This window comes from Rhodnius prolixus, unplaced genomic scaffold (genome assembly GCF_049639745.1).
Source record: "Rhodnius prolixus isolate KJV_2025 unplaced genomic scaffold, Rpr scaffold_43, whole genome shotgun sequence".
Classification (NCBI taxonomy): Eukaryota; Metazoa; Arthropoda; class Insecta; order Hemiptera; family Reduviidae; genus Rhodnius; species Rhodnius prolixus.
In genome coordinates, this window is record NW_027411588.1 from 135,088 (window position 1) to 160,141 (window position 25,054).

Below are 25,054 nucleotides of genomic sequence, written 5' to 3' on the forward strand. Positions count from 1 at the left end.
ATCTACATGAAATTCCGAATCGAATGACACCTCATTCATGAAAATTTGTCCGCGCGTTTAGGAGCTACTTTGTTTACAAAACAGGTAACAATAACAACAATCATAATTTTTGAAAATGCCGTTTTTGCTTATTTTTGACAACTTTTACTCGAAATCTATTAAATCTACGTAGTTCCAAAAAAAAAATACACTTGTGGCCTTTATTTTAAAGAAAATTTGGGATTTTTTTTATCTTTTATGGAAAAAGAGAAAAAAATTGTCAAAGTTGGGTGTTTTTCAATGTCACGCTTTTTCGTGCAGTTTGTTGACGATCAACCTTTATACAACTGCCCCCCTACCGGAGAGTTTTAATTTTCAAATTTTTGAGTTTATGAGAAGCATTTTGTTTTATTTTTTTCTTTTTATTTTATTTTTAATTTAATTTTTTATTAGTTTTATTTTGGTGTTTGGTAGTACTATGTATTTAGTCATTCTGCAGTCAGCTCCATCAATGAACCATGTGGGCTTAAATGTAAGTAAATACTATAATTAAAGGGAAATCGGAGGGTGGCGGAAATGCTCAGAGGGATAAAAGGAAATGAACTAAAAAATTGTGCCACGCCTCTTCCGCGTAAAGCTTAATAATAATTTGGCGTTAAATCATTTATATCTATTTAATAAAAGTTTTACATGTCTCACTTGTGGATCGTTGGTACACCTGCAGTTGGGCCTCAGAATGAAATGTAGCTGTGATAAGAGCAGAGAATGACCAAATATCTCCCTAATGTTTCCCTAAGTTACCCTTAAGAGACAATACTGGCTATAATGTCAATATTAATAACAGATTCGTAAAAAGTTTTTAAAATAAATTTATTGGAAAACGGTAATTTTTGGATGCTGTCATTATTACATTTGTGTAATCAGCCGGTAAGAAGGAATAAGGTGTGTCCGGGCCAAGGCGTAGTGGAGGTGCGCTAGCTTAGTTGAGGGCGGCATAGTGGGGACGGTGAAAGTGCAGTGCTCTGGGGCAGTGCGCTCGCAATAGTCCGACACAACCTCCCTCCGGGTCACAGCCGCATAGTCCGTCCCAGTGTGTTCTCCACTTCGCGACATCAACGTTCCTTCAGTTTGGTTTTTGTTTTTTCTTCCAATTAAAAAAAAGTTTCACCCATCATGAACAGGTAACATTTGTAACTTACTTGAGGAGATATTTATTTTAGAGTTATCACAATGAAATCATATTCTTTTCGATTTGAGATTCATAAATAAACATTGCACTAAATCAACAAAAACAAAATTTTCGCCTTGTTTTACTTTCCTAGCATTGCGTTTGTAACACGTGTTATCATTCATTTTCACCGGAAATAGATTTTCTGGAATTCGCGGCCCACGGAAATAGCCCTTTGAAGCCCCCATCCCAAGGAAATAGTTAAAGAATAATTATTAGTGAATGTATCCGGTAAGAACTATTTACAAGACTTTCTGTTCCTCCAATTATCATAGTAAAAATTGCAATTTGGCGAACATTTAGCTACCACGGAATTTTATCAACTTATTTGTTTTGGGTTCATGAATGTTCGAGATTGTCCTCTGTATTACTCTGAATTGGGTTCATAAATGAAAGTCAACCTCTCATACCCAAGAATTCTTCTTAATCAAATTGTTCTTAAAAAAAATGTAGACCTGCAGAGTGGAAGGTGCATATAAAAAAAAAGGTTAAAGCCGTTTTTTAAAAATCGTCAAAAAAAAAATAGAAAATCCGGAATGACCGGAAGTAATTCTAGTCAAGAGATTATAGGTTTCGGTCAGGTCGCAAAAAAGGTGCCAAAACTAAATTCTAAATTTGTGCCATCTTTTTGAATTTTTCCTTTTTAAATCTAACAAACGCAATACTTCTTTCCTTAACAGAAAAAGAGGAAGTAAAGAAAAACGGAAACCAGCTCATCCATCCACCTCTTGTCATCTGATTTCGTCGGACTAACTCTTAACCGCCAGCTTTACTAAATTTCTTTAATAGTTTTTTGGGTTTCCTAACATTCTCAAAAATGATTCACCAATTCCTTTTGTAAAATAAATGCCGATCATTCTTGTTTGAGCCAAAGTCGCCGAACTAGAAAGTTCCACTTTGCTAATAACTAATATTAACTTTTAATTCAAATAGTTTTTTATGAAAAACTATTGAATGCAAGTGGGAGTGGTGAGTTTAGGATTCCCTCTGCAGTACATCACCTATTCTATCTTACCCAATATTCGCCACTTTAAAAATTGATAGCCCTATGGTAGCCGAGCGGTTATAGACGAGGCCTGCAAAGCTATGAAGTGCTATGGTTCTGGGTTCAATTCCCCTGGTCTAGGCCTGGATTTTATTTAATGGTTAATAAGAGAAACTTATTGCTCGCAAAGTATGCTCGCTAGTCGCCTCCGTTCATGAAATAGATGAACGTAGGTAGATGAACGTAAAGCCCGCTTAGAAAAATAGTCACTAGTTTAATTTAGAAAATTGCCAACTTGAAGATAATCAGTCGTCCTGAAGAACTTCTTTTCTGAATGGGTTGACTTTTTAGCATTATTATCCTAGAAACGCCAAGTTTAAAGAAATGATCATTTCGAAAAGGTCGTGGAGAGTTCCTAGTTCTCATTTGGTTTTAATTTTTGGGTGTTTGGCTTGAATAGTTTTCTTTGTTAATGGAAACTGTCCAAAACTCCATTTGAAACATTTCGTCGTCGTATTTAAGTAGGTTCATTAGCAGCTGTGCGAATCTAGGGATTAGTGAGTGAAAGTGGCGATAGAGTGGACACCGGCGCTTCACTCAGATTATCCTTTTCCCCTCATTTCCGCCAAATAAATCTGAAGGAAGAAGCCCTGAGGCAGTTGCCGGACGTTCATATCCTTTCTTAATTTGGAAAAGAAAAAATGCCAGCAAAGGGAGTTATTTAGGTTAGATTAGTGAGCGAAAGGAAAGAGGGTGAGGCTTGAGGAGCAGATTCTCGAAGGTATTTCGGATATGTTGAACTCGACCGATGAAATGTCTGTTTGGATATTTTGAATGGAAATGCCTAAAACTGCTAAGATGCCACTCCACGGCCTACGAGTTACATAATGGCCGCATTCTCATCTTAGACCTGTTCACACCGAGCGTCTCCTATTGCAAACTGTCCAACTCTAGTTCCACTCAGAAAAAACTGGTAATACTCCAATCGCCACTATCTCTAAGCCTTTTCCTCGGTAAATGCAACAATCACGACATTTTCTTATGGAATTTTTGTTTGAACCTACAGATAATTTGATTCTCCCTCTATATGAGTAACCAATTTAGCTCTAAAGAAGCAAAGAGCTCAATAGAGTTCATTAGTGCAAAGATTAGGTCCTGATAATCCATTTAGGGTACACGATAACAGTAAGGATTAGTCTGATAAAATAGTGCAAACCTGAAATGCCATTTAAATTAGACGATTTAAGTTTGATTCTCCAATTATTTTCATTTAAGTCACAGACAAAATGTTTTTCGACAGTCATTGTGAGTTAAAGAAGTGTTAAACAATTACAGTGTTATATTCAGTTGGGTGGCGTGATTATTTTCTCTGTGGAGGGTGTGAATTTTCAAATTTTTCGAACTTCCTCCAATAGTGTCATGGCGCTTAAAGTATACTGCATTAGTAATTCTAATTTTAATATAATATATGAAACTAATTTACTCTTTATCAAAACTCAGGTTGGTCAACCTGTCCACAGTTTTTATAATTAGAAAATCAATTCTTTTTCTTTCTGTTTCGCCTAAGTTTCATGAATTTTATCCAAATCATATATATATACTATATATAATTTTTTTAGGTATTTGAACATTGTAGAACTTTCAGTTTTCATACTATTTATTTCACTGCGGTAATATCACGGCAAGTTTTGGATTGAGTTACCCTCTGTGATGGTGCATCACAGTTAGTTAAGACCTAATGAAGAATCTCCGACATGTCGGATAGTACCCTGTGGGGGGGGGGGGAGCCGTCTCGAATGTTCTGCCGACACTAGCAAATTCGCCAGTAGTATTCGGCATGTTTACCATATTATTCTTACATTTATCTGAATAAATAATAAATATAACTTGACTATATATATATTTCGTGCGCACTATAGTTCTTTAAAAAGCCAAGATGAGAAAATTGAAATGAAAAGTCTATTTTAAACCATAGAAAAATAAAAAACAGGGAGCAAAATTATTAGGCATGTCGAGCCGGAAGTGCCTCTTCCCCCCCCATTAAGTCATAAGTAATAAATATTCCATTTTCATATAGAAGACACCACGGGTATTAATTAATCTATCATAGATGGAATGGTCCTCAGAGAGACGCGCTGGGAATTTTTGCTCTCTATTCCCATGTTTAGTGCTCTCTGCAGAAGATAGCCTCCTAATATAGAGCTAACAAATTACAAATGTGTTATATAAGTCTCTTGTTTAGGGTAAACTGGTTTTCCATGTCGAAGCATTGATTCCCAGCAACCTGTTGCACTACGTGTCAATAGAGCCACCTTTTAATCGAGACCAGCTACCAGTACGTGGTTGGCCTTGAAGAATAAAGAAACAATATTAGGCTAATAAATTCCTTAGAGGGTATCATTCAGGTTATACTCCAGAACGAGGTCAGCTTGCGGTTTGATGTGCACTTCAGACCAGCTTCGGCATTTAGTCTGCATACCGGGTGGTACATTCACAATGAATGTGGGTACATTCATTTTCTACAATGCTTCTCCTTTAGTTTGACATTTTTTAAGGAACAATCATCTTCCTACACACTTTTCAAAAACACACACACACGGAATCAAATTTTACTAGAATTTGTGACTTGCATTGGTCCATGCTTGGGGGGGGGGAGTAAAATGTGCTAATTAGAATTAATTTATCCGCACACAAAAATTAATTATTGAACGAAATCAACAATATGGGAACATGCGGGTGCAAATAGGGCTCGCCGAGCAAGCGTTCTGGTTGAGCGAGCAGCAACAACACTAAGCCCAAGATACAGATGGTCAGTGCAACTCTTGGACACTAGAAAGCGCCCCTCCACCAATTACAACTGCACAACTCAGGCAACAGATGATTCCCTTAATAAAACTGAGACTAGTTTAATTATTATTGTCTGAATGTCCATGTACCACTTTATATACTTATAAAGGCACCGGCAACTCTTGTGCAGATGCAAATACATACATACCACCTTTCTCTGTCGAATTTTACATATCAGGTTAAGGTCAATCAAAAATTAAACGAAATTAAAGCAAACTTTTGAGATCGCTAAGTGAGGATTAAAATACTTATTTTTCAAAGGGGGAGTACGCTGAATATCAATGAAAGGGCGAGTTTGGTTCATTACTTCTTCAAGATCTAAACTAGACTAAACGTTCGAGTCTGTTCTTGATGTCTAATTCAGTTCCACAATCTCTTCCTGCACCAGCTGCAGTTTTCGCGCCCTCGTAGCAGGCACGATTACCGCATCACTGAACGGTTTCGCACTTTCATCATTATCAGAGATTCATTAATCGTTTATATGGAGAATTCCACTTCACGTACCTTTCCATCTCACACTGCACTTGCTGACTTAACATAACCACGTTGCCTCCAATTCTGCTTTTTACTAAAAGTTTTTGGTCATTTCTAATTCTTAAAACTAATGTCTGATTGAGAAAGCAAGTTCTATTCCCCACATTTTGTACTTTAGCCTTCAATTGTTGAAATCACTTTCGATTAGATTAGATTCCTGTTACAGTTTATAACCTAATCGAAGTTCCTACTTGTAGTTTTGTTGCAGTTAAATTTTTTATATGATTTCTCTTACTTTAAAGACAAGAATGAGTTACGATCAGGCAGATTTTCGAATTTGAATCTCACCGGAAATATCCGCTTAGAAGCGTTTTTCTTACTCCGGAAAGTGACTAATTGTAATTGAGTGCGTGTTCATGATTAAGATTAAGATTGTAATAGGGCGGCCCTTAAGGCCTTCGCCACTGCGAACCCTTTGGATCTATTGTGGCTCCCCTAACTCTAGAGCTCACCCTCCAGACTCGTCCGTTAAACAGACTCTTAATTCTAGAGAGCGGCTCCTGGATAAAGCTCACAGGCCTTGGTTTTTGCTCCCCGAGCAGTAACATCCTTAGCCAGACCAGCCCCTTACACTGACACAACACGTACAGTGCCGTTTCCTCCTCCTCTTCCTGACAGAACCTACAAAGGCTATCATCTGCCAGGCCCATGCGATGCATGTGTTTTCTTAGCCTGCAGTGGTCGGTTAATAGGCCTACAATTATCCTTATAGCCCCACGTCCTTGACGGCTTGATCATGACGTAGTCAGCCCAACTCTAGAAAAAAAAATTACGCAATAAGTGGAAATTTGATATTTCGCTTTGAAGACAAAGCTTTGGCTAAAATCGGCCAACGGGATTGCTTCTTTATTGATTTTTTTAAAATACTTTTTTCAAGGAATTTTGTTAGGAATCCTTCTGACCACACTGTGGGGGGGTCTCATTTCCAGATTTCATTATATGTACTGTACTTCATTACCTCTATAACTGGAATTAAATGTAGAAAATGTAAATGTACATGCGGCCCAGTTTAGAAAACCAAAAATTTCAATTATAAATTCAGAAGGTTGAGTTGAGGGCCACCAAATTGGAGTGGCTGAAAACCTACAGGATGTGAGAGAGATAGAATGAGAAGCACGCACATACAAACGGAAAGAATCGAAAATAAGGAAGGGTCAAATGTGGTCCACATTGTGACGGGGTCCCCACCAGCCTGTAAAGTTCCAAAGAATATAAAAATTACAAAATACAAAAGCCCTCTTGTCTAAAATGGAATTATTGAATAATAAGTGAAATAAACTCTGGTTTTAAAATTTTCTCATAAATGTTTTTCCCTTTGTTTGTACTTGTCTACAAACATGTTCTATATGACAATTATCATTGACTATTACCAGTGAATACTCGTTCCACGGTTTCGATGACCTTTTTAGTAAGCACATACAGCTTCCCAATCTACCTTAGAAGATGTCTTGGCAGTACTTTACTCCTAAGGGATTAGCGATTCCACCATCTCCCTTCAGAATCTGCAGGTGCTATCAAGTACATTCTAGACCAAGCTTTTACTGTTGACGTTTGCGTGGGCAAAGGGCCAGAGTGAATATCTGGTGACAGAGTTATCCCCACCACAATTATAATTGTCGAAATAGGCTTTTCAGCCTATCTTGATGACGTAAATAATCAATTTAAAGAAAACAAAAATATACATAAAATAAATTTTATATTTGTCAGCAGCCCAAAGAAACGATGAGCGCAGCTGCCAGTCTAGCAGTTAATAGAAGAATATTATAAACTAATGTTGAGTGTATGTATGAAGGGGGGGATTGTTACAAAATGTGTTCTCATTCAGAGTTATTTCCTTTATAGGCGAACCAGCATCCAGGGCCTACCATTTTGATTGAATAAGGCAATCTTATTAAGAAATTATTCAATGCAACCTCGAGTAAACAGATCAAATTCAACTTTCTCACACCACTGTTTGAAAATCTACGGGTTTACTTTTATGGTGTATTTTTACAACTGAACTACCAAATACATTCAATTTAATTGTTATAGGTAGTATTAGGTGAAACAGGTCACAAGAAACGATTCTATTTATTGTAACCAAACATTGGGTCTCCGGGATGCAACAAATTCGATGAAAGCAGTTTTCCAAGTTCCAGAGTTGTGAAGGCTGTATATGAAACATATACAGGGATTTTCTTCGCCCTAATTGCTTAACTCCTGGAGGATAATTTACAACTCTTCTCTCAAGCTGCACTTGCTCAAGCCCTTCTGGGTACCTCCTCCTAATGAAATTTATTTTAGACTTTTGATCTTCATTAAAATAGATGTAGACTTTTCATTAGAGGTTTTTTATCCTCTATAGCTCTCACTAAACGTATTCCCCGATTCTGATCATGTTTCAAAAATTGCTCCCCCACTCGTAAGTTCCCAACTCTAACCATCCAGTAGGTACTCTTACGTGTAGGTGCTAGGATAGGTGCTTCAAAGCAGTGTAAGATGCCGATAATGTGAATGCTACAGTGATTGACGATGGTAAGAATAGTTGCGCTTAAAACAGCAGAAGGTAAGCATAAATATCGATTCCACAGCGCGTTTTGAAATCAAAGGCACGAAGCAGCGAGAGATATTTATCTTTTCATTATCTCTTGATAATGAAAAGCGCTGCATTTATTTATCCATTGTCTGAGTTATTTTTATTCATAGGTCCCATCTTAAAAATAAATAGCCATTTATTTTGGAAATCGCAATAACTGCACTCTGTACTAATTACCTAGCTAACAGTTGAAAATTATTGCCCTAAAATATATTTTCTTCAATAAAATTTAATTAATTTAAAAAAGATCTTATTTTTATAGAAAAAAAATAAAATAAGAAATAAGAAAAAGGAATAGCCTTTCACAGAGTAACGACAAAAAATAAATATACCAGTACATATAAAATCCATATTCGAATCTACATTCTTGTTTTACTTTCCAAACACTTGAACAAATAAAACATAAAATCCATAACATGGAAGCCTAAATGTCGAATTTCTTAATTCATATAGACAGTTTTGATAAGTTTTCTTGCAAGGTTGCTTGCGTTCCAGATTGGTGCGCGGCGCATGGCTCATCGCCTGCTTGCTGCACTCTCTGCCGGCTATCCAGTACACTAATTTCGACCCCACGTTCGACCCATCGCAGTGTGCCTTGGTCTTGAACGAACATTCCGAAGACAATCTTCTAACTGGAGTTTTGTAAGTATTTAGTTACTGGTAATAAAAGCTGACAGGAACTCTTCTTAAAATACGAGTCTATCTGGAGAGGAGAACTAAGCCATCGGTGTCTTAACCAACGTATCTGGAATTTAGAAGGAGGCAAGATTTTGTGTCAGAGGATTTGAACAGAAAAGAAGAGAGTATAATTTTCTGTATTTAGTTTGTGCTACTTCAGTTAAAAATGGAAATTTGAGCTCTTTATAAAGAGTAGAATTCGAAACATAACATGGAGCGACTGTAATTTAACGAAACATTTCTGATAGATACTGGACTTTCTTTTTAAGGGTTTGGTTAACCCCACAGTTCAAGGCCGTAAGTCCACAACATTGTGAGTTCCATATTGTACATTACTCGTTTTGGTTCCGGTGGTAGTTTTCGTCGACTGCTTATCAACTCGCAGAAGTAATTTGATGCGACTGTTCAATTCAAGTCGATCAAGTCTGGTACGTGAGTTCCTTGTGAGTAGTTTGTCGATGTACACCACAAATAGTAAAACAAGTCAGCCGAAGGAACAGAAATTGAACATAGTCCTGGGTTCTGTTAAGTTTGTGTACCTCTGAATGAGAGAAGGCTTTAGAAGAGACAGAGTTGCTTAAAGAATGGCACTGAGTTTGAGTCAGTGGTAAGTCAGATTTGAACCAAAGTTATCCTAATGCTTCCTTAAGGAGGTACTTCTGCCTGTGCTAGTGAGTGGCTGATCCACAATTGACGTGAAAGAAGCGGATAGTAAAGAAAGATTTCATAATTTGGTAATAAGTAGAGGGGGAGGTTTTTCTTTTCAACTTCCACAATAATCCAAAGTGTATGCCTTAATCAAAGGCCTGAGCTAGGTCTAGAAAGGCTCTACAGCAATACTGTTTCCAGAGAAGAGCCTTTTGGCGTCCGCTATTCTGTCATCTTAGTATCTTGTGCGTAAATGTTGACGAAATCTTAACGGATGCGATGGTATGACAATAGATGGAAGGAAACAGATAGAGGAATGTCTAGGACATTTATGCACCACAACTTTCTCCATAATTGAGAGGAATATGAACATTAGAGATGCAATACTAAAGGAGATATTGGAAGATAAGTTCTATGAATTTTAGCACAATTTTACACTACAACCTTCTTCAAGTTAAAAAAAAAAAGAAGACTGAGCAGCAGAGACATGTCCTCTTTGCGGTCAGTATGAAGAGACTGATTGACAGACATATCCTCATTGCGGTGCGGTCAGGATGAAGAGACTGAGCAGCAGAGACATGTCCTCATTATACCAATTAGTTTAAGGGGAATTGTGAACAGTTTAAATTGTAGTTGTAATTATTTTTTTCTCTCAATAGTTGGTTGCAGATCTTTGGATCTTAACATTTTACTTCTTGAATATCTTTATTAATTGCTGCAATAAAATGCATTATTAGATCTTGAATAATGCTCTCTTTTTTACTGTTTACAGCCCTTATGCAGCGCCTCAAACTTGCATCACCTATGACGCTGTCAATCAAGCCTATTTAGATGCAAGAAAACGGATCCGTAAGTAGTAAAAACGTTCTGAAATTAAACTTAGATCTCCAACATGACTTACATGAGCTATTAGTAAGCCCCAGTAGTAGTGAGAGAAATCAGATGAGAAGAATTGGGAACTATACTAAACTGGTTACGCTTGCTTTTTTGATGTTTGTGTCTAGCAGAAATCACAAAACGTCAAGAAAATTTAAATGAAATTAAATTAGCTAGAGTTTAGAGTTGATTGAAAATGGCGGCTCTCTATGATCTGCGTCCATCGAGAGTTTAAAAGGATCTTGAAAGAGAGCGAAATTACAGAGGTCTGAAGTAGTTCGGATATTGGAAAAAAGGCGAGATATGCCGGAGCCCTGCTGAATATTTCCTGCATAAGATATTTTTTATTCCATAGAAACGGGTTTACTAAATTCAAACGACTTCTTGAAACGAAACAAGGATTATTTTTAACAAGGGTCACTAAGAAAACGTAAGAATTAAAATTAAAAAAAGTAACTTCACTTCTTGTATCAAACAACAAAATTAGTGGTCGTGTCAAAAATATTGAAGATGCAGTGTGGGTTAAGGAAACGACGATCATATAGTAACTACTAATTATAATAAGACAATTGGTCAGAAAAAGAAGACAGTTAAATTTAAGACGCACATAGTGTAAAAACATAGTGGTGTAAACGCGAAATACTTCATTAAAATCTATTTATTGTGAATAGAAATGAGTGGCAACATAATCTGATGAATGTGAGGAGAAATGGATGTTTAGAAGATCGTGCTAATAGGCGTACCGCTGTTCCTTATTCTGAGTGTCAATAACTTGTTTAATAACATTGTTGCAACATTTTGTTGCACAACTGGAAGCCACTCCTTCTTCTGCAACTCGACCATACGATCAGATTTTAGTGACCTTCTTGTCACTAGACCACTGGCCGACTAGAAGCTACCTAATTTAGCACACACATTATAACTATATTGACATTCTCTTAAGGGAAAGGGCGTCAACAGACATGATAATCTTCCTGTAATTTGAAAAGTTGTGAATGTTAAAATCCCAATACAGAAACCAGATAAAGATTTCTCACAAGATTTGTTCTGTCACTTAACTAAGTTACAGTAATGGAAAACATGAAATAGTTGTATAAATATAGTTTAAGAATTTATATAATAATTGCAAAGTGATGCCACCCAACTATCCTGATATTTGATTCGATCATAGATATTTAAGAACGACTGTATTTCGATTTTCCAGAAGTGAAAGTGCCGGAAGGGGACCGTTGGAAGATGGATGAGATCGCGACAGTCGGCGAACTACTACTCGACATATCATCGCAACTTGCCAAAACGTGAGTATTTCAAATGTTAGCGATTAATGCAAGTTGAACGGAAATGGTTTTTGAATAAAGATCAGCCGAGGCGCTCCCCTCCTCCAACTGTAAACCGCTGTGATTTGCACAAAATATGTTTTAGTGAGACTAAATATTGTGAAATTTGATGTTTGTAACTTCCTTTGGGACGGACTTGCTCAAATTTCAAGATGTTTTGCTACCGTTAGATATCGCTATGCAAACACATACGTTTTTGTTTCAGTTATGGAATGGGCGAGGAGGACATTGAAAAGGGTCTGCCATTGATTGATACTTCAAAAACGCTTATTAGAGAAGTATGCCCGCCATACCTATCCGGTGTCACTTGTCATGCAGGCAAATACAGGCGTCATGACGGACTTTGTAACAATTTGGAGAATCCCAGTTGGGGCGCAGCTAATACTCCATTTTCAAGGTTAGTTATTTGTAAACTTATAATTATATTGAGCAATCGCTAGAGTTAGTAAATTGTGTGCACCTTCAATTATTACACTTGAATTGCATCGGCTTTTTGTTCTTCTTCCAGATTCAAGGGAGTTCTAGCAACCGAATCCTTGCTAATTTATTTATCTCTATCATTCAATTTCGTTAACTAAATGAGGCCGACAATGACAATTGAAATTTACACCGGCAATTATTTGTCATGAGTATATACAAAATCAGTTATAATCCTTATTATAAAAATAAAAAATTGAGTCGAGAAATTACCCTGTGTACCAAAAGCGTTTGAGCCGTAAGGGGAGCGGGTTGCAGGAAGAGTACGGAATGAGAGGTTGGGATGCAAAACCAGTTTTGAGAATTGGTTTCGAGTTAATTCAATTCTGAGAGGAAAGGGACATTCAGACAATCGAATAGGTGCGGTTGGATACATAAATGGAGCGTTGACGATTTTTGGGATGATGTAATGTTAAGATGCGATGGAGGCGTTTCGAGGAACCCCACAAAACAGAGCAAACATTGGACAGAGTTGTGTACATATTCCTTGAAATGTCGATAAAAGTCACCAGCATTGTAGTTCCAAAAAAATAAATGTTGCTCCGTTGGCACCTATTTCAAAAATCAAAAAGTTAATATGCGCAATAAATATTAGGATTAACAATTAATAGGATTAAGAATTTTTTATTAGATAATTCAGAAATAATGGGAGATTTTTCAGTCCAAATATAAACACAGCCTTAATATTTCCAGTTTAAAAAAAAAGAAAGTACAACAGTTTACAAAAGCGAAACATGCACCGCTTTTAAACCAACTCTTACAACAGAAGAATTTTTGACTAGTTTTTGAAGAAAATATCTCTCAGCATTTTCAAAGACGTAGCACTTAGTTATTGCTCATTTCCAGCTGGATAGTATTAATGCTAGTTACTTAGTATTAAAATTGTCCGGTAGGACAGTTGTATAAGGGTTGACCATCAAAAACTGCACGAAAAAGCGTAACGTTGAAAAACACCCAACTTTGACAATTTTTTTCTCTTTTTCTATAAAAGATAAAATTCCCAAATTTTCTTTAAATCTCTTTAACAAAAACTTACAGTTTAAAATGTTAAGTATAAGGGTTGATTAAACGCCAAAAGGTACACAAATCAGCTAGTACCCAACATTTCATTAATACTTCATTGATATTATTTTAAGTAATTTTACTACATTAATTTTCATTAATATTTTTTTGAATTTATTAGATGTTTCACAGACCCTTATCTGGCCATTTTAATCTACAAAATATTTGTTCAAGTAGAACACCATTTAACTTAGATTGACTGTAATAAGATAAATAAGATATGCATATTTTTATGACAGCTAACATAATTATTCCAGTATTTTACTATAAGTAAAATTAGAGGGACTAAATTAAATTACAATTGAGAAATGAATAATTATTGCTGAATAATTTACTTGATATTACCTACGCGTTATTTGTGACGAATTCTAGACTGAAATATTGTTTTAAATCCGTGATTCAAATTTAAATAGTAGCCGACTCTGCCTTTGTCTTTTTTTACTTTAACGTGCATGTACATACATACGATATATGTGACTATTCAGAATAAAGAGCATAATAAAGATAAATCAGAAGAATAATTTGGAATAAAGCTAAAATAAAGTACCTATTTAATTACGAAAATATAATATACAATTTATCATAATTATAACAAAAAAATAAAATATTATGAATGAACAAAGGGAAGGGATTAGTTATGCGGTTAGCATATTGGATTCCCACGTGGTGGTTCCGGGTTCGAATCCAGCTGCTGACCCTTAGATTTTCTCTTTCTAAGAGCTTCTTACAGCTCACTGTCCGGGTGATGGACAGAGTTGTCTGTAACGAGAGAACACTGTCCGGAGGCCGGCAGTGCACTGAAAAAAGCTGCGAGCGCCAATAACCGCAGATTGTTGAAGTTGTTGAAGCGACTTAAATCATAAAAAAAAAGAAAAAGAAAATGAATGAACTGGCCAGCATAAGGGTCTGTGAAACATCTAATAAATTCAAAAAAATATTAATGAAAATTAATGTAGTAAAATTACTTAAAATAATATCAATGAAGTATTAATGAAATGTTGGGTACTAGCTGATTTGTGTACCTTTTGGCGTTTAATCAACCCTTATACTTAACATTTTAAACTGTAAGTTTTTGTTAAAGAGATTTTTGTACCTTTTGGACAGATTTTCTTTTTTGTATGTTTTGCAAAGTTACATATCTGCTTTACAGATTTTATTAAAATTGGGAATAATAAATTTAATTTTATCATTATAACCTGAAAAGGTGTTAAGTCGGAGTTACTACCACTGGACAGATCTTTTTAAAGAATGATTATAGTTGCGGTCCCCAAGCCATCCTCAATAACAATTTTTTTGAGAAAGCGTTTTGAATAAAATAGGAAGGTAATTTGTACGTAAATAGCAAAATTAAACTGCGATTTCAGTACTTCCCTTTAAGAGGAGTAAGAAAAAAAAACTGCGATTACAGTACTTCTCCCTAAAAGGCAAAGAGGCAAAGATTTTGAATCGAACTACAATTCATTGATGAAAATCGGTTCACTCATTGAAAATTTAAACGATTGCAATACTTCCTCTTAGTAGGTGTAAGAGCATGATGGCACTTCACAGCCACGTAGAGGAGCTTTAACCACTTCTTCTTACTAAATTTTATCAAAATCGGACTAACCGTTATAGAAATATTGGTAATAATAGTTTTAGAAAGGGCCTTACTTGGGTGGGGCAAACTCCCCTCCTTATGAGGCACAGCGTCGAGACTTTTAAAGTGCAAATCTGTACAAAATTTCGATTCGAATGACACTTTATTCATGAAAATCGGTTCACGTTTCGATAATTTGAAACGATTGCTATACTTCCCCTTAACAAGTGTAAGAGCAGATCGTCGCTTTAATGTTACGTAGGGGAGCCCTAACCCTGTCATCCTACCAAATTTTATCAAAATCGGGCTAAGATTTACAGAGTAATTAATGATAATAATTTTGGAGGGGGCCTTACATAAAGGGGGCTAACTCCTCTCCCATTCGATGTGCAGCATCGAGACCCCCAAAAGGCACATCTACATAACATTCCGACTCGAATGACACCTCATTCATGAAAATCGGTTCACGCGTTTAGGCGCTACGTTGTTTACAAAAAAGGTAACAACAACAAGAAGAAGAAGAAGAAGAAGAACAAGAACAAGAACAATTTTTGAAAATGCCGTTTTTGCTCATTTTCAGCATCTTTTTTCTCAATATCTATCAAATCTAGGCTGTTGCAAAAAAATTACAGTTATAAAGGAGGGTTTGGAGTAAGATTTAAAGAAAATTTGGGAATTTTATCTTTTATAGAAAAAGAGAAAAAAATTGTCAAAGTTGGGTGTTTTTCAACGTTACGCTTTTTCGTGCAGTTTTTGATGATCAACCCTTATACAACTGTCCTACCGGACAGTTTTAATCTTACTCCAAACACTCCTTTATAACTGTAATTTTTTTGCAACCACCCAGATCTAATAGGTTTCGAGAAAAAAGTTGCCGAAAATGAGCAAAAACGGCTTTTTCAAAAAATGTTCTTGTTGTTGTTGTTGTTGTTGTTGTTGTTGTTGTTGTTGTTGTTGTTGTTCTTGTTGTTACCTTTTTTGTAAACAACGTACCGCCTAAACGCGTGAACCGATTTTCATGAATGAGGTGTCATTCGATTCAGTATTTTATGTAGATGTGCCTTTTGGGGGTCTCGACGCTGTAAATCGAACGGGAGAGGAGTTAGCCCCCTTTATGTAAGGCCCCCTCCAAAATTATTATTACTAATTACTCTGTAAATCTTGGCCCGATTTTGATAAAATTTGGTAGGATGATAGAGTAAGGGCTCCCCTACGTAACATTAATGCGGCGATCAGCTCTTACACTTGTTAAGGGGAAGTATAGCAATCGTTCCAAATTATCGACACGTGAACCGATTTTTATGAATGAAGTATCATTCGAATCGAAATTTTATACAGATTTGCACTTTAAAAGTCTCGGCACCGTGCCTCATAAGGAGGGGAGTTTGCCCCACCCAAATAAGGCCCTTTCTAAAACTATTATTACCAATATTTCTATAACGCTTAGTCCGATTTTGATAAAATTCAGCTCGAATAAGTGGTTATAGCTCCTCTACGTTGCTGATTCTCTTGCTCCTACTAAGAGGAAGTACTGCAATCGTTTAAATTATCAATGAGTGAACCGATTTAAATCAATGAATTGTTCGATTAAAAAATCTTTGCCTCTTTGCCTTTTAGGGAGAAGTACTGCAATCCTAGTTTATTTTTCTTACTCCTCTTAAAAGGAAGTACTGAAATCGCAGTTTAATTTTGCTATTTACGTACAAATACCTTCCTATGTTATTCAAAACGCTTTCTCAAAAAAATTGTTATTGAGGATGGTTTGGGGACCGCAACTATAATCATTCTTTAAAAAGATCTCTCCAGTGGTAGTTAACACCTTATCAGGTTATAATGATAGAATTGCTTATTCCAAATTTTAAAAAAATATGTAAAGCAGATATGTAACTTTGTAAAACAGACAAAAAGGAAAATCTATCCAAAAGGTACAAAAATCTTCTTAACAAAAACTTACAGTTTAAAATGTTAAGTATAAGGGTTGATTAAACGCCAAAAGGTACACAAATCAGCGAGTACCCAACATTTCATTAATATTTAAGTAATTTTACTGCATTAATTTTCATTAATAAGTTATTTTTTAGAATTTATTAGATATCACAGACCCTTATGCTGGCCACTTCATTTATATTATTTTTTTGTTATAATGATGATAAATCACATATACGTACATGCATGATAAAGTAAAGATAAAGTTAGAGTAGGCTACTGTCTTGAATTCGTCTTACCGAAATATTCGTGAGCACAATTAACACACAGTTAATAACAAGTAGATTATTAAACAATAATTATTCATTTCTCTATTGTAATTTAATTTAGTCCCCCTAATTTTACTTATAGTAAAATACTGGAATAATTAGCTGTCCTAAATATAAATATATAAATATATGCATATCTTATTTACTTTATATTACATACATATATACAACATTGTGGGAAGAACACCTAGATGGAGAATGTAATTGAAGAAAACTATATTATTTGCGATAAAGCCAGATTAATTATTACCTATTATTATAAACGTTTGACTACTACATAAAATAACAATTACTTTAATCGAAGAATGAACTTAAACCGACGATTTTTATTTAAAAATAAAAATAAATAAATAAAATAAACAAAATCATTGATGTAAGTTAGTGTAAGCATTTTTTTAAACAAGGTTTTGAATTTTTTAGCCTCATATTTTTATTTTATTTTTTATAACGTTTTTCTTTTTAACCTGTAATTAATAGTTTGATTATTATAAATAACTAGATATTACAGTCAATCTACAGTGCTACTTGAACATATATTTTGTAGACGAAAATGGCCAGCATAAGGGTCTGTGATATCTAATAAATTCTAAAAAATAACTTATTAATGAAAATTAATGCAGTAAAATTACTTAAATATTAATAAAGTATTAATGAAATGTTGGGTACTCGCTGATTTGTGTACCTTTTGGCGTTTAATCAACCCTTATACTTAACATTTTAAACTGTAAGTTTTTGTTAAGGAGATTATAGTAGGTATAATACAATGACTCGGATAATGGTAGACAATTCATTTGCTTTATTGTTTTACTTTGTTTATTATTATTTTTATTTCTTTTTATGTTTTCATTGGTTTTCTACGTTCTGGCAGCTAACATATATAAAAAGAGAGGAAAGAGGGAGAAAAAAGAAAATGAATACTTCTGCATTGAGTATTAGGATTCATTTCATCCGAATTCATTAATGCCATAAAGTAGTAAAGGAAAATGGGCAGTGTAGACACTATTTTTAAGGAGCCAATTAGATTACAGAATTTTTCCTAAATACTTCGCTGACCACGCCCAACGTCCACTAAGGAATTTGAAAAGATATTAAGCCACGCCTCTTTAACCCCACCAACCATGGACATTACACATATCTCAACATTCAATTACTCCTATTAAGCCACTCCGAAGCCTTACCCCACCACCACAAAGCTCCATCTGCTGTTGATTAGGTCATTCACCTCTCACGTTTCACACACAGTAAAGGCGGATTCAAAATATTGGGTACGATTGAATAGAGGATTGAGAGTGGGGAGATGATACCCTTTACTAGCTAAATTTCCGTAGTTTTCTCTAATCACTTTTACCAATTCCATTAATTATTAGTACTATATTTTACAGGCTGATGACGCCACATTTTGCTGATGGGATGTCCCATCCAAGAGAATCTATAGTGGGTAATTCGTTGCCACTCCCTCGAATCGTTTCCAGAACAATACACCCTGACGAAGGTTTCCACGACCACGCAGGCACAGTGATGGTGGTGGCGTGGGGTCAGTTCATGGATCACGACTTTACCCTTACTGCCACTCCTCTTGGTCAGTTTCGCACTTTTATTCCCTAATTATAATATTCCTTTTGACAGTAACAATATTTTTCTTTTGTTTTCTACTCTTCCAGATCGTTTTACTAAAAACGAGCCAGAGGAATGTTGTAATCGGCCGCCACATTTGAAAAATCCTTACTGCATGGATATAGTTATACCTGATGATGACTACTTCTACAAGAAATTCAATATTAAATGTCAGGATTTCGTTAGGTCATTTCCAGCGCCTCGCCCTGGTTGCAGGCTTGGTAAGTGCTCATCTATTGAAGCCGTTATCACATCTATATACATATAGAAACCTTTTGATTATAAAACGGTTTCTGTAAACTTTTTTTTTATTCTAGTCATTGTAACAAATTTATTCATTGATATTTCTTTTTAAGGTAGAAACAAACATACTGTAGTAAATTCATCTTTGATACCTACACACACAAATTTGTTTATACATCCGAGAATATAGCCATTTCGTGACTAACTTGTATTGAAGAGACCTCAACACTTGTATATTCTCCGTTTTGAAAATTGGACTCTTCCTCAATTCTTGGTATGACGGGGGACTCTAAACTAAGACCTATAATAAAACAAATCTGGGTAGATAAACTTAATGCATGCAATAAATACATTAAATATAATGAGAAAGTAATGGTAACTGATGAGTAGTGGGCCAGCCCAGCTCTTCACTACTGTCTTCAAGAGATTTGTATTACAATTAAGTGCGGAGATCTGTTGCTGGAGCTGTAAAAGGTGATCAAAAATTATTTTTGCTCCATTTGCAATGCAGATTTATTCATTTTCTGCAGTTACTTTCAGGATTCCGTAAATAATATTTGGAACAATCTAGATTGACTGAGCCAGAATATATTAAAATTTATAAACGAAAAAAATGGTCCGATTTACAATTTTAATGGATTAATTACTATTATTATTTTGGTCAAATATCTTTACATGCATTCGCTTGTATAAAATAGTTGTTTGCAATAGTAATAATTTGTTTCAATAGGAGCGCCAATGGGAGTTGTAGTAGGCCATCGCCGAAATGTTTTAATAAAATTCTGTACAATTTTTTCTAGCTCTGCCAGCCCCTAGTGTTAGAGTCGTGCTTTCAATCCCCGACAAGTATTAAATACTTGTATATCCTTTAAACTTCTTGAATCACTTTTTCTTTGGAATGCCAGAAAACACTTTCTCCTAGTCCCTCTAACCATATTTATTTTCTCTTTCTGCCAAAAACACTTTTGCTTTCCATTTAAGAAATTCTTTGTTTTATTCCAAACAAAAAGATATCTGAAAGCAATGAAGAATTCCTGAATTAAAGATATACCTGGGGCAAGATATCTATTTTTATCTTGGGTTTACCTGTTCTAACACTTATCCCTATCCGGTTGCGGGCGTCCTTCCATCCAAAGAGGTCATCCGAAACCAATGACAGGGATACAATAAACATGCCTGCTATCACGTATAAAATCAATATTGAACCACAGGGCTACAAATACAACATATTAATACGTTTTATTAAAAGTATAAGAAATGATATAAATTGCAATAATTAGAACTTACCTGGTTATGCAGGTTGGTTGAGTTACAGAAAACTAAGAGCCAAAAATGGAGAACTTAGGTTGGGAATTTAGGTAATCATTATAAAGTGATGAGACAAATACAATAAATAATTGCAATGTTTAGTTCAACGAAAGAGTAAACTAGATATTGGAAAATTCTTTTAATACTTCGATGACAAAATAAGAAAAACATAAAAACACTTATTTACTAAATAAAGAATACACATAAAGCAAATGATCAACATATAAAAAGTAAATTGAAAGAACACAGCAATAATTGAAAAGCTATTGTTTACGAAAATATATTACCAATAAATGGAATATCTATGTTTATTTCTTAATAATAAAATTGTAGCATGTGGCTGGCTAGATTAGATGTGTCTGTGGTGAAGTTATCTGTGTTGTTTTGTTTAACTATGTGGCACATTTATAGGAAACTTCGTTTGTGATATATCTGTTCTCCATTTTTGGCTCTTATTTTTCCTGCATAGCCACATAAGTTCTAATGGTTATAACATTTCTTATAGTTTTAATAAGACGTACTAAGACGTATGTTGTATTTTTAGTCCTATAATTCAATGTTCTAAATTGATTGTATTATTTTATTTGTAATATCCAGGCCCTGAAAAAGACAATAAATTTTTCGAATCGTCGGCAAAAGAGGGAGTGGTTTTGTTTTTCGTTCTGGACTGATTCCTCGCTAATTGAATCCTTAATATAAAAATTATTGCCTAGAGTTGGGGAATCTTGACGATCTACGGTATTTTGAAAGATTTGGATGAAGAAGTAGTTACATGGCGCCTGCAGCTATTTCCTTCCCTGTAAGCTCTACTATCAAATGGTACTTTCTAAGCTTCCCTACAGCAGGTAACAGACTACCCTTGCCAGGCTGAGTTTCTATCCCAAATTGGCCTTGTGTCCTCTTTACCGGGCACGATATGTCAAGAACAAATCTTCTCAGGACGAGATTAATCAACACAGGGCCGCTGAATGATTGTTGCAGGGGAAAGGAACAACACAATTTGATTCACTGTAATCGCTACTTTGTGACATTAGGACTTTTGGCATATTGAAGCCAGAGAAAATATTATCGCAAGAACTAAAATGAGAGGGGAAAAGATTATAGTTAGTACTAACTAACTGTTACTTGACTTTTAGGAATTGCAACACAGGCGTAGTTTGGTTGCCGTCTCTGGGGAACAGGGCCTGAATCCAACATAAATTTCCTTTTGTTGTCAATCCATTTTATGCATATTTAGAAATTCTGACTCATCAATAGGCCTTGAAAAAACGAAAAATGTAGCAGCCCAGGGTTTTAAATTGTCACAGTCCGGCGCTGCTTTTATAACTTTAAGAAAAAAACATTATTTTTTTTAATAATTTGTTAAAACAAGTTTTTAGCCCGTATGATCGCTTTAGACTTTGTGCTGTCATTTAAATTGTTCTTGTTGTTAATGATTGATTGCAGGCTCGAGAACTCCATTCAATTTGCTAACTGGCGTTATAGATGGTAACACAGTTTACGGAATCAATGAAGAATTCTCCAGACACCTTCGCAGTGGATACGGAGGCTTGCTCAGAATGAATCCGTTGTTCTCTGATTTCGGACTGAAAGATTTGTTGCCATTAAAAGTAGTGGATCCTGACGAAGGATGTACTAGAGCCAACAGTTCTGAATTTTGTTTTGAAGCAGGTATAAAATTGGTGAAGTCATTTTCTTATTTATTAAGAATGTTAATTGTCATTTTTTTAAACATGATAAAAAATATTTCAGGTGAAATCCGTGTGAACGAACAACTCGTGTTGGCTTGCATGCATACGCTCATGGCAAGAGAACACAATCGACTGGCCAGGGAATTGTCTAAAATCAACCCACATTGGGACGATGAGACTCTTTATCAGGTAAACGTTGTAATCATCTCGCAGCTATATTTTTATCATACAATCTCATTGAATCGATTGTCACATTTAGGAAGCGAGGCGGATTATAATTGCACAAATCCAGCATATTACTTTCAATGAATTTCTACCAATTATTCTTGGCAAGGAAGTAATGGAAAAATTCGGACTTATTCTAGAGAAACAGGTACTTTCGCAATTTAACTTAGTCAGCTTTTAACACATTTATACCATAGCATTTTTTATAAAAGTGTAAAATGTGCATACATAATTGGAAACGATATTGTAGTTTAGGAAAAAATAGCTGCAAAATTTTTGTGTTTTAGAACGCCATAAATTTAACTCTCGATACCTTTTGAAGTAAGAACGAAAAATTAAAAATAGTACAATACATATGTGTATGATGATTAAGAATATTAAAATAAACATCGCTTTCTTACTTTTTCTTTGTTCGCCAAATGCAACCAAATACAATAATTATTGTTTTTGTTTCAATATAGTTTACAACCTAAAAAATAAATAAAAATGTTGGGCTTGAATATTTTTCACTTAATTTGCTTTTCAAAAAGCAACATATTGAAAGTTATGATGAGGCTTATAAAATTTGGTTTTAGGGTTACTGGGACGGATACGATCCCTCAATTAATCCAAATATTATAGATGCCTTCAGTGCTGCCGCTTTTAGATTTGGACATTCCCTGTTGCCCACTGCCGTTGAAAGGTGGAGTAAAGCGCATAAATTTATTGGTAATATTTTACAAATATTTATTACTTATTTGAAACACTTTCTAGAATATTGAATAGTATTCTTTTAAAACAAATTTTTCAGCTTCCAAAAGATTATCCGATTTAATTAGAAGGCCGTACGATCTATATCGCGCTGGAGTGATGGACGAATACCTAATGGGCTTGATGAACCAGGTGGCACAAGCCATGGATGACTCCATCACTCAAGAGGTAAATATATATTATATTTCAATAAGTCTACTAATTTTTAATTTTAGGAGTCAATTTTTGAAGAATTTCTGAGTTAGTGCCCCTTTCTGAGTTAAAACTCCTTTCTGCAATCCCTATTCTTTCTGATAACTTTTTTCTTTTTTTTTTACGTTGAAAATTGCCTCACCAATAATACTAGCTCCTTGTTTGGAACACCAAGTTGTACTTCACGTCCCACTGGGGCTGAGGCTATCGGTCATTTTATTGAACAGTAAAACCAGGGAATGGTAAAACCATTGTTCGGAATGGTGAGGGAATTTTCTTGTTGAAGAGAGCAACACTGTTTAGAGGGGAGATTATTGCGCGGTAGAGAGTAAGAATAAGGAGTGAATTATTTTATACATAAGAATATGAGTGAATTATTGAAGTATTTTTGTACGTTTGATTTAGTGAAAAATATAAAGAAACGTATTTGTGCATTTTCCATATAGTTCCACCTACATTTTCTATTTCTAACATAAATATTATAAGAATTCTTTTAACTATTTTAAGGTAACGAATCATCTGTTGAAGAAACCTGGCCATGGATTCGGTTTAGATTTAGTTGCTTTCAACATGCAACGAGGTAGAGAATTTGGTGTTCCAGGATATATGAAATTTAGGTGAGCGAATCAAATTAATTGTTTTATTAAAATAATAATAATAAAGAAACAGTCATTTTTCTAATTTTTTATCAATTAATTTTTTTTTCCAATTTTCTGATTGGATTTAGGGAATTTTGTGGACTACCTGCCACTGAAGATTTCCTCGACTTGTTCGGAACCATGCCTAATACAACTGTCTACAGATACATGAGTATATTCCAGTAAGAATACTCTCTTGTATATTAGTTAGTAACTCGGGTTGGTTTTATTACTTCATCTAAAAGTGTGTACAACGCCTTAGAATATTCCTGTAGATTGTAAAAAGGGAATGACAAGAGAGCTAATTGAGGATCAGTCTGAGATGGTAATAATTTGAACTGATGCAGGCATACAATGGATGTGGACTTGTGGTCGGGCGGAGTCTCCGAAAAGCCACTGCCAGGAAGTATGATAGGACCTACTTTTGCTTGTATCATTGCCACCCAGATGAGCTACATAAGGCGTGGGGACAGATTTTGGTACGAATTACCAAATCAACCATCTTCTTTCACTCCAGGTTAGTACTTGCAGCTTAACTGAAGGTTACGCACAATAAAATAAATCCAAGGAGTGGAGCTGTGGAGTTTGAAACAATTCAACATTTTTATAACTTTTATGATCACTCTCTTATTGTACAGAACAATTGCAAGAAGTGCGCAAGACTAAATTATCAAGAATAGTTTGCGACAATACAGATCTGATTGACACAATTCAAGTATATCCAATGGTGTTGCCAGACTATGAAATGTAAGTATTTATTATTGGATTAAAAAGAGTATCCACTCTTTTATATATTTTTACACATTTTTACTAATAGTTCCACTTTTTTCTCCCATAATTAACAAATGTATCGATTGGCGATATCCAAAATTTACCAACAATAAAACGCTCATACTTCGTTTTTATTTCAATAAGTCCAAACAGCCAAAGATTTTGAGTAAAATCAAGTAATATGTAGTATATTTTAACCCGTCCAAGATGATTTCTATTAATGAAAATGGAGAAAAATAACATTTTTTAAAAATTATTGTATGTAATAATGATAGATGCAAATTTTGAATTAAATTTAGTATACTCGTATGTAAGAGGCTTGTGTGATGGGAACTGGAAGCTGAGCAACAGCTGCCAGTGGCTGTAATAGAGACAATAATCAAAGTTTCAATGCCATAAACGTAATTATACTTTCAACTTTTGCTGAATACAAGAGGTTTACGTTTGGCCGAAATTTTGTTTTATTGTTTATAGAGCCATTCAGGCTTGGATTATTGTGATTTGATAATCTAGCTGCTAGTGCAATGAAATGATCTCAAGCATGTGCATTTCACACTAGATTGTA

The 25,054-nt window shown here is 35.0% G+C and overlaps 1 protein-coding gene across 2 annotated transcripts in view; it reads left to right on the plus strand.

Moving 5' to 3' along the window:
- Window positions 1-593: 593 nt before the first annotated feature.
- LOC141448485 (salivary peroxidase/catechol oxidase-like) overlaps window positions 594-25,054 on the plus strand; it is a 72,301-nt gene continuing 47,840 nt past the window's right edge. Inside the window, exons 1-16 of one of the 2 annotated variants that reach the window (XM_074116863.1) lie at window positions 594-1,160; window positions 8,644-8,790; window positions 10,247-10,323; window positions 11,555-11,648; window positions 11,893-12,084; window positions 18,440-18,636; window positions 18,719-18,892; window positions 21,669-21,893; window positions 21,975-22,102; window positions 22,173-22,286; window positions 22,714-22,846; window positions 22,929-23,056; window positions 23,588-23,697; window positions 23,808-23,900; window positions 24,066-24,235; window positions 24,357-24,465. In XM_074116863.1, the coding sequence (XP_073972964.1) occupies window positions 1,153-1,160; window positions 8,644-8,790; window positions 10,247-10,323; window positions 11,555-11,648; window positions 11,893-12,084; window positions 18,440-18,636; window positions 18,719-18,892; window positions 21,669-21,893; window positions 21,975-22,102; window positions 22,173-22,286; window positions 22,714-22,846; window positions 22,929-23,056; window positions 23,588-23,697; window positions 23,808-23,900; window positions 24,066-24,235; window positions 24,357-24,465 (2,099 nt within the window). In that variant the 5' untranslated portion in view covers window positions 594-1,152. The remainder of the gene's footprint in view (window positions 1,161-8,643; window positions 8,791-10,246; window positions 10,324-11,554; window positions 11,649-11,892; window positions 12,085-18,439; window positions 18,637-18,718; window positions 18,893-21,668; window positions 21,894-21,974; window positions 22,103-22,172; window positions 22,287-22,713; window positions 22,847-22,928; window positions 23,057-23,587; window positions 23,698-23,807; window positions 23,901-24,065; window positions 24,236-24,356; window positions 24,466-25,054) is intronic. The other variant, XM_074116864.1, reaches the window with a different exon arrangement.